The sequence below is a fragment of the Anopheles coluzzii genome, chromosome 3, assembly GCF_943734685.1.
Source record: "Anopheles coluzzii chromosome 3, AcolN3, whole genome shotgun sequence".
NCBI classification, from domain to species: Eukaryota; Metazoa; Arthropoda; class Insecta; order Diptera; family Culicidae; genus Anopheles; species Anopheles coluzzii.
Genome location: NC_064671.1, coordinates 85,423,982 through 85,433,829, shown reverse-complemented (window position 1 = coordinate 85,433,829; position 9,848 = coordinate 85,423,982). Strand labels below are relative to the sequence as shown.

General features: G+C 43.7%; 1 protein-coding gene across 4 annotated transcripts in view; it reads right to left on the bottom strand.

The window, feature by feature from the left end:
• Positions 1-9,540, bottom strand: part of LOC120956523 (optomotor-blind protein) — a 125,399-nt gene extending 115,859 nt beyond the window's left edge. Inside the window, exons 1-2 of one of the 4 annotated variants that reach the window (XM_049608315.1) lie at positions 8,964-9,540; positions 6,458-7,832 (exon numbers count right to left, since the gene is read on the bottom strand). In XM_049608315.1, the coding sequence (XP_049464272.1) occupies positions 6,458-7,053 (596 nt within the window). In that variant the 5' untranslated portion in view covers positions 7,054-7,832; positions 8,964-9,540. The remainder of the gene's footprint in view (positions 1-6,457; positions 7,833-8,963) is intronic. The other 3 variants (XM_049608314.1, XM_049608317.1, XM_049608316.1) reach the window with 3 other exon arrangements.
• Between the last annotated feature and the right edge of the window lie 308 nt (positions 9,541-9,848).

Genomic DNA, 9,848 nt, shown 5'->3' with positions numbered 1-9,848 from the left:
AAGAATTTGTGTTCGGGTTAAGCGGAGAGTATCCCTCTGCCGTCTTTAGAGGATATACATTGGCTTACAATCATCAGGAGATAAACATACGAAGAACACTGCACTAGAATCGCATTTCAATGGGGTTTGTTGCAGTAAAAGAGCGGTTTACAATCCTATGAACTGATTAGAAATAATGGAAAAATTGATTGCACTATGGCGTAAAAGTCAACTCGACTCGATTATAAATATTGGTTCAATAGTCATCTGGAATGTTTTCAGGGGTGATCAGGATAGAAATTTATTTACAATCAATTTGCTATCCCAATTACGCACAACATTCGTGTTGTTTTACGACACCATTCGATCAAAAAATGAATGTTGATGAAGTCTGCTTTACCTTTCATTGCCGTAATATTTTATCAATGTATTAAAATTGTGCATTTTTCCACTGTTTATATTTCCATCGGTCTATTTCCACTATTTAAACCTTCAGTGAAAGGTTTTTGTGAAAGCCTCGCGCTTAACATTCCCGCCTTGACAGCCACCTATAGCTGCGGCAAAACTCCGTTTTAGCAAATCACTTGTCATGCACAAGCAACAAAACATCTCAAAATCACACGACAGCCACACGCCAACCACAATTAGGCCCATCGAAACACCCGTTGCCGATGCTCGTCTAATTAGCTTCACACTCACAGTACGTGTATGGGCGCGCATCATGTTCGCTTGTTGCACATATCTACAGCCCCAACGTCCTTCGTCCAATTTCTGATCGACGTTGAGCAGAAGTGTTGGGCGGGTGTACAGAATGGACCAACAAAAAATAACACCAACAGAGACCCCAAATCCACCGAAAAAAGGTGCCAAAATAAGGAGGCTCTACGAAAATAGGCACAGCGTGTGAGAGATATCCTTTTGCGGCCCACCAAAGCACCTTGGGAAATTGCGGCTCGAGAGCCAGGAAAAAAATAAAAACAAAACATTGAATGATGCAGGTGAATTATTTCCCAACAGCACGCCACGCCGCCACCCGACGTCACACCCAAATTTTGGGCAGAGGGCCACGCCACGCCACCGCTACATAAATTGGTCGTAATTAGGTTTTGGATGGTTGTTTGGTCGTACTAGTTGTTCGGCTGTCGGCTGTTGCTAATTGGTAGCCTCTGGTAGCCGCCACATTGCCCGGGTGTTTTGATGGCAGAAACAGAAACGGAACAACCAAAAGCGCCAGCAAGTGGTGTTGGAAACGATTGGAAACAAACGCCACACTGACACACACACACACACACACACACACACACAAATTGAGACACTTGAGCTTCTAAACGGTTTTTTGTCGGTTCCAATTGTTTGAAGCTTTTCACCGGCGAGCATTAACTTTCGCAATACATTGCCTTCAATTAGAATGTGTTTGCGTCAACAAAGACAGAGGCCGAGAGAGAGAGAGGGAGAGCGAGGTGCAAAGAAACAAAACAAATAAACATATCTTCAGGCAATAAAACATAATCCAAATTAGCTTCCTGTATTTGACGGAGCGGTCCAAGGGAAGAAAGAGGCAAAGCTCGATGTCTCGAAACCGTGGAAAAGCGGCACTGGCTCCATGACTGTTTACGAGCCACTTTCTAATGAGCTTCGAATTGCTTTCATTGCCGTCAGGGTTTTTTTGTAGGTTTCCTCTTCTTTCCCTACCCAGTGTTAGATGATGAGTTGCTGTTTTAGTTTTATTTTGTGGCCATAATCTGTCATCAAGATTACGTCGAGATTGTACGTTTTTTTGTGTGCTCCTTCCATTCGTTTCGTTCCATTGTGGAGACAAAAGCAACCTTGCAGATGATCTTGCGCTGCTGGCGAATTAGCGCATTAGAAATGGTGAGAGATAAAATTATCATTCAAACACCTGCCCTGGGCTTGAGAGTTTAGCGATATTGCGATAATTGTACGTTGCTGCAAAGATGAGGGTTTTTTTTGGGGGACATTTTGAAATTTAATTTCATTCTCATGCCCAATTCATTGTACGGTGTTGTGGACCTCAGAAAAGGAATAAAGCACTTTTTGCGTTATTTTTCCTTCATTTTCTTCGCCCGTACAAAATGGGATTATATTAAGCTCTGCTTATCGCCCCTACAGGGCTGCGAGTTAATAATATACAAACACAGAAGCAGAAAACAGCCAACAGAGCTTGGGTATTAAAAGCACGTTTTTTCTCACTCGTCACAAAATCGATAGCATGAGGATGGCTCAAAGATAATCCATACTATCATCAACACCCGGCAGTATCGAAGCGTGTGGGGGAGAAGCATCCAACTTTTAAAAAAGATCAATATAAAACCGTGCCACTCACAAACTTCGTTTTTTTTCATGGCTTTGAGAGTAAAAACAAAAAGGAAACACACATAAATACATACACCCTCTGCCAGCGTTAAATGAAATTAATAACGAAAACTACCCAACACCTTCATCAGGCGGCTTTCCGGACGATTCGAAAAGCTCGATTTTATTTATCGCTTTCGATCGTATTTTCCACGCTTCACCACGGTGTGCAAAGTTGTTTTTATTTTTTTTTTCGCTCGTTGTGTGCGGGAAAAATCAATGTCTTTTTTTTTGGTAGTGGTGCGAGCAATTTGTGCAAGCAAATATAAATGGATAATATATTTTGAGCCAAATGTGAAAAAGCTCACATACACCTATACGCAACCCATTAGTGTCAAATGCACACGCGCACACACATACGCTGTTTTTTCTTCTGTTTTGCTTTGTTGCTGTGAATTCGGTACATAAAGTGCCGCCATTTCTCGTTGATAACAACACTCTCGGCGTCAATTCATCGAAATGCAATTTTTGCTCTTGTTTTTTTTGTTCAAAGATAACACAGCAATAACTGTGTGTGTGTGTGTGTGTGTGTGGGGGGGGGGGGTGATTCGAAAACATTTAATTCATCGGTGAAAGGGTGTTGAAAAATATGAAAAATTCACCAACACATTTCACTTAGCAATGTGTTGCAATGTGTGTGTTTTTTATGGTACCTGAGTACACTAAACGCATCTGCAATCATAAAAAAACAACTCCAAATAGAGGAATAAAATATTAAAACACAGAAAAGTCACCGGTAGTTGTGTGCAAACAAGGTACAATAAAATTTTTATGCGAAAAAAAAATAAACGTACACAAAACGAACAAAATGTGGCAAAATTGGAAATTTTACACGAACCGAATCGAACAAAAAACATACACACATACACACACCAATCACCATCGGCATATCATAGTGTTTTGGATGGAACTGTGAAACGGGTGTGAGGTGATGGAGGTGGAGCGAAGAGGATCACTTCACCGCTCAGTGCACTAGGTTGCACAATAATTGCACAATCGCTTGCACCCGGTGCTGAACGTTGGGTTTTGATGGTTGATTAAATAGTAAAAAAAAAAAATAAATCAACATCATTCACTCATCACTGCAACTGAACGGTTAACAAACGGCGATACAGCGATAAAATAATAATTTATTCTAGAGCAATTCAATGGTAAAAATGTTAAATTCATTTTTACTCTATTTAATGTGGTTTAACAGCATTTTTGTGGAATTGTTTCTAATAAACTTTCTAATAGAAACTTCGTTAATTTTAGCTCTCCATCTTCTGTTTTAAATAATTTAAAAAACAAAACCCCAGAAAACGCAAAACACGTAAAGCTTCTCAACAGTTTAACGATATTTGGCAGCCCCAAACTCGCTGCGGGCGATTATTGACCAATCATCAATGAAAAACAATCACCCAAGCTCTACACAAAGGTTGAAGGTTAAGGACAAGCTTAAGCAAGTTTTAAAACAAAACACGCACTCTTTTATTCGCCGTTGCCTCGTTGAAAACAATAGAAACCATTTTGTGTGGATACAATTCAAACAGAAATATTAAAAACCATTTTTGGTTCCTATTGCCTACAGGGAACACCACCTCATCTTCTCCGAAAGCGGAAACGGATAGAATAAGAAGCAATGTAAATAAAACTTTGCACCACCAATAAAGGTGCAAATAATGCTCCAATTCAGGTCGGGCAATTCAAACAGCAAGCAAGAATAAGCACTCCTTGTTGGTGTTGTTACTGTCCGGCATTGGCAGCACGTTAATCGTTAGGACGTCATAATTTGCAGCCTTTGCAAAACAGAGAAAAGCAACATTGACATCCTGAGCCCGTTGGTTTGCGTCGCAGCTATCGCCACCTATCAAAGCTGCCGGGCGCGATTCACATCATCAAAAACACCTCAAAAACACCACAGCAAACCAGTAACGATAAGACCCAGGCCGCAGAAGCAATAGATCGACCTCTGGCCCCCCGTGCCCTATTTGCTTTCGCGTGGTACCTTTCGTTCGTGCGTTCCTTCCTGGCTGTGCCCCGGTGCGCCTCTCTTTAACCTTTCACCAAATCCCCATCCGAGATTGTGCCGGCGATGAGCAACTGCAACTGCTACACACTCTGCTGCCCCATCAGCATATGAAGTGCTGATTTTATTTTCAATTTCATTACACTTGCAGTTGGTTGGGGAGGTTTGGGCATTGTGGTGGGTTGAATTTGTTTTTGCGCCAGTAAGTTACGCGATGGGCCGCGTGCGAACATCAATGATTACCTGGTGCAAACAATCAACAAACTTGACTTGCGCTTGAGTTTTGCGTTTCTAGGGTGGAAGTGCCTGGTAGGTGTTAGATTCGGGCAGGAGATATAATGTGAAGAAAAACTCGTGCCTAGCAAACGAATCGAGGCAAGACAAAACGTCCCAAAACTGTAGACGATGTACAGCGATGCTTCGGCCCATCATTACAGCCGTCGAAAGGCCATTTAAATTAACGCTCTAAGTGTGGTAAACCACCACGAAAAAAAAATCGTAACACAAGGTGGTGTACTGAGCCGAAAGTGTACAATTTAAGTTGGTGTGGTGAGAAAATTGTGCCTCCGCGGATAGCTGCGAGGAAGACACAGAAAGAACGCTTTTAGCGATAGAACGTGCCAACTGTCAGACAACTGGCGTTCCGGTGTACTGTAATTATGGAAGGTGCAAGGATCTCCAAAGTGTATGGCGCCGTTTGTGGATGGTAACTGTGAAGGAGTTGATCACAAACAGTTAAATGATTGTTTGACTCCTTTCTGTTCTTCTTTTGTGGCTTTTGATAAATTGTTGATCAGTTATCAAGGTGATTGACTAAAATAACAGAGATACGACTAACAGGAATTCATTTCACAAAATCAAATATTTTTTTAAATCATTTGTGTTTTAATTTTGGTATCGCAACAATTTAAAAACAAAAATTTTGTTATCCAGAGCTTGACAGATGCAGTTGAGTGTCAAGGAAAGAACAAAAATCTTTGACATTATATAATGTGGAAATACAATTTGGAGCATATTTTATTGTATAAACTTTTATAGCACCATTTTACACGATCATTATTCTTTTATTGTGAATATCATTTCACGTAAAAAAAATTGTCACAAAATTATAAGCTCTTGTAATCGTTCCGATTTAAGCAAATTTCTTGCGGACATCCTTTTTTAAAAAATCATACTCAAGTTTCAGTGTTCATCCAAGGCATAATTTTTCATTTTGTTAACTGTAATGATACAGTGAAAAACAAATAATTCACAACATACTTTTTCGAGGTATGCCGTACAGGATAATGAGAATAAATGAACTCTCTTCGTTTAATGTGATCATAATTTAAATGACATTTTTGAGCAATCTTTTAAGAATACAATAATTAAAAGAAATAATCATCATTTCTTTAGCATCACATAAAATACTGAATGTTCCAAGTCATATTACATATTAATTGTTTTGTTTTTCGCATATCTTGTATGTAGTGCGTCTTCACACAAGTTCATACACAAATTTCAGCATGCTTTCTTTGCATTTTTCAACAACAGCACTATAGTTTAACCGTTAAAAAGATTCATTATTTTGCTATATTTGGATATTTGGCTATAATGGTTTCTATATCTTTCTCTAAGTAAACTATTTTTATGTCAATAGACTCATCAAATGAAGTTATGGATGTTCGGGTTGAAACACAACGCTGTTTTACAATATTACAGGTCTGCTTGATAGCAGCAGCATACTCACAATGACATCGAAAATATTAATTAGCAATTGATTAATGTATAAAATATTTTAAAACTCTAAATATTACAAAAAAAACACCGAGCCAACAAATGCACATTCCTCAACTTTCCAACTCTCGCGTTCTTCAATGCGTCTCAAACGACGAACCTTTGCCGTCGAACCGCACATGCCGTACGCATGGTCAAAATGCCGTCGGTAAATCGCACCGCTCACCGGTTTCCGGGAATACTTCTTTCCCTTTCCATTCCTTTCCGGTTCAGACTCCCCCCGTTGGATGCTACCTTCTAGCCCACCTTCGAGGACACTACACCCCCCCCCCACCCAACTCCCCTCCCCCATTTCCTTTTCCCGAACCATCTCAAACCTACCTGCCACTCTTGGTGATGACCATCTCGGTGCCGAGCTTGTGGAACTTCTCCCACAGCTCCTTGCCCTCGAGCGTCACCTTCGGGTCGTCCACCACACCGTCGTCCTCGGGCTGCATCGCCCGCAGCGGCCGCATCGCCGGATGATGCTGGTGGGCGGCGACCGCCGCCAGCACCACGTCCTCCGCCGTCGTGTAGGCCGTGCCGAGCGGATGGTGCGCGTGCGGATGGTGCGGCGGCAGCTTGGGCAGCAGCGCCCCCGGATACAGATGGGAGGGCGGCGGTCCGGCCCCGCCCGGCCCCCCGGACAGGGCGGCAAGGGCTGCGGCGGGGAAGTAGGACGGCGGGCCGCCGGCCGCACCGGGCGGCGCGGTGCCGGCCGCCGTGGCCGCCATGTTGATAGCGGCCGCGGCTGCGGCGGCCGCCGCCGGCGAGTTCTGCTGCTGGGCTTGCGCTGACGGCGGCGAGCCCGCGGTCAACAGCGACGAGACGCTGAAGTCAGTCGGTCGCGGTAGCTGCAGGAATGGATGATAGGCCATTCCCTTCGCCGGCCTACTGAAGTCGTCAGATTGGAGCAGTTCTTGGCCGTCGTATCTCATTACAACATCACCAGGATCGATCGGGTCGGGGGTCGGGTCACCGGGGTGTCGCTCGGCCAGCCGTGTCTCTCCCGTCACACCAGGGGGGGGGGGGGGGTCGGTTTTGGGGGTCGGATGTCTCCGGAATCGGTGGGAGGCTCTGGGTGGGTTTTATCTTTATCACCGCCGTTCGACCGGTTGTTGTAAACTTGGCGCGCTTGCAAACAAAAACACTCTCCTCACAATCAAATCAATTCACTGGGCACCACCAACACCAACACCGTTCGGCTACGCAAAGTTGCCGCAAATATCAAACCACAGCGCACAAAATTCGTTCACAAAAACCAATTCACTTGGCTTGCTGGCCTACTTCGAAGGCGGCACACGGACAGACAACAAACAACTCGACACAAGACCACCACTAATCACATCGTTTCAATAATCTTTCGATCCATTTTCTATTCTAGCACACCTTTTCACACACTATTTCTCGCCTTGTTTCTGCAAACAAACACTGTTTTGTGATTTGATTTGCACCCACACCGGGCACTACTACTGGAGTACACACTATTTGTTTTACACAACACAATTTGAATTCTAGCACGGAAGAGATCACAAAACTCAATAAGAACACCACCCGAACACTGCGCTCCGCGGTTGCAGCGGCTGCTTTGATTTTAAACGTTCGCGTTGTTCGATGTTTTGTTTGCAAAACACTGTAGCACCGCTGCTTTCTTGTTGGGGTGGATCGTAGAAGGCCCTGTGTCAGCTACCAACGCGTATCTATCGGCTTGAAAGCACTGTTTCGGATGGATGATAAAGGGAGGGAAAGGAAATTTAGTACAAAATTGTGCGTTGTAGCCTAGCGATAGCATTTAATAAGATTTTAAATAATTGATGCCTTTATGGGAAATGTATATTGATTGCATTGTTTTGTAATTGTTTAGATTTAGGTGATGTTACTATTATTTTTACAATATCATTTGTTTTCTGATGAAAGCACGAAGGATACAAAATAAAAAAAACGCTACAGATCTGCGTTATAATTGCCTACACAATTACGCAAACAGTAAGTGAATGTTTAACCATTTAAAATTTCATCATTTTGAATAAAAAGTGAAATTGTAGACTCAACTCCAAAATTGCTGTCGGTTTATCGAAAATGCTATTTAATCAATCACTATTATTTGTTTTTGAAGGTTGTTTGTCCCCTTCAATGAAATACATCTAAAAAAAAGTTTTGTTACAATTTGCCCGAATTTGTTGATTTACAAAGCAATGGAGTTGTGGTATCAATATTCGAAAAAAATAAATGTTGCACAAATTGCAGTAACAAATAGATAAAATTCACACACACACAGAAGCAACACACACACACACAAACGCACAATAGTTTCGTTTAATAGTACATCACCAGAGACGAAAAGAAAAACAAAAACATTTGAAAAACAATTCACACTGTAGTCGGGGTCGCGGAAAATCCAGGTGTGCAAAAATAATTACTCGAGCACGATAAAACAACAACAACCACGGCGAAGACGACGAAACAAACACAACAACAACAACAAAACTACGCCATGATCCTCGGCCAGGAGCGGAAAACAGGATATGCAGGACACGGGGAAGTGGAAGCGGAGGAGCGAGGGGTGCCGTAAATGCACATACATACACGTACACAAATACACACACACACACGCACACGAAGCCGGCGCAAAATACATGCACGCACAAATCCGGTAACAAACCCACCCCCCAGATAGGGTAGGTTGGGGAGGTAGGAGGGGAGGTGGAGAGGGGACAAGCTAGCGGAGGATAGTAGCCGAGGAAGGGACAGGGACACACACACAAAATATGCACACACACACACACACACTCACACGGCGCCAACGGCCGCAAAATCACGCAAAACACGCGCACGCCTCGATACGAACCTCACGCCGGTCGACTCTAGAATGAGTGAATGGTGCGCTGGTAAATGAATGAACAGCCACACCACACCACGGCGGCGGCTTTCTTCTTCTTACTCGCACACACACACACACTCGCACACATAGACGCGCGCGCAGCAACGGACCAGTCGCACCAACACCGTCGCACCATACGATGCGACACCCATTCCCATTGGACCGTGAAGCGGTGGTTTGAGTGTGTGCGTGAATGTTGTGATGGTATGTGGCAGGGAAGAACAACACCAGCCCACCGAGCAGAAGAAGAGGAAAGGTGGGAAAAACAACACGTCTCCACAAAACCGGTCTCACGACTGTGTGTGTGTGTGCTCGCGTGAGTGTATTGGTGAGTGACGGGGGTTTTTGTATTTCCCTTTTTTTTGGTTACTCGCCCGAACTACCCTTTTCTTCTGTTGCTGCAGCAGAGGGGTTTTGACGTTTTCAACCACCGTGTACATAGCGTGCAAGTGTGTGTGTGTGTGTGTACACGATGGTGCCGGTTTAGACACCTTTCGTGTTGAAAGCCGCACCCCTCTAGCCACACACACACACACACACCCGTTTAATGGAAAACCTTTTTTTTTGTTGGTTGTTCCTCTCTTTACTTCTGTTTCTGTGTTCGAAAACCCACCACACACCCAAAAGGCTGAAAGGAAAGCTTCAATGGCGTTTTTGGGGGAAATTGGGTGACATGTTCTCTTTCCCGCATTTGGGGGAGATTTAAATTTCACACCCCCCCATACAAACACACACACACACACGCTGACCCATTGTAGGGGTTGGCATCTCGTTCTCTCGCACGCTCTCTGCGGTGGCCACTCCCTCTAAGTGGTGTCATAATCGTCGCGGATTGGTTTGTCGTTTTCTTTG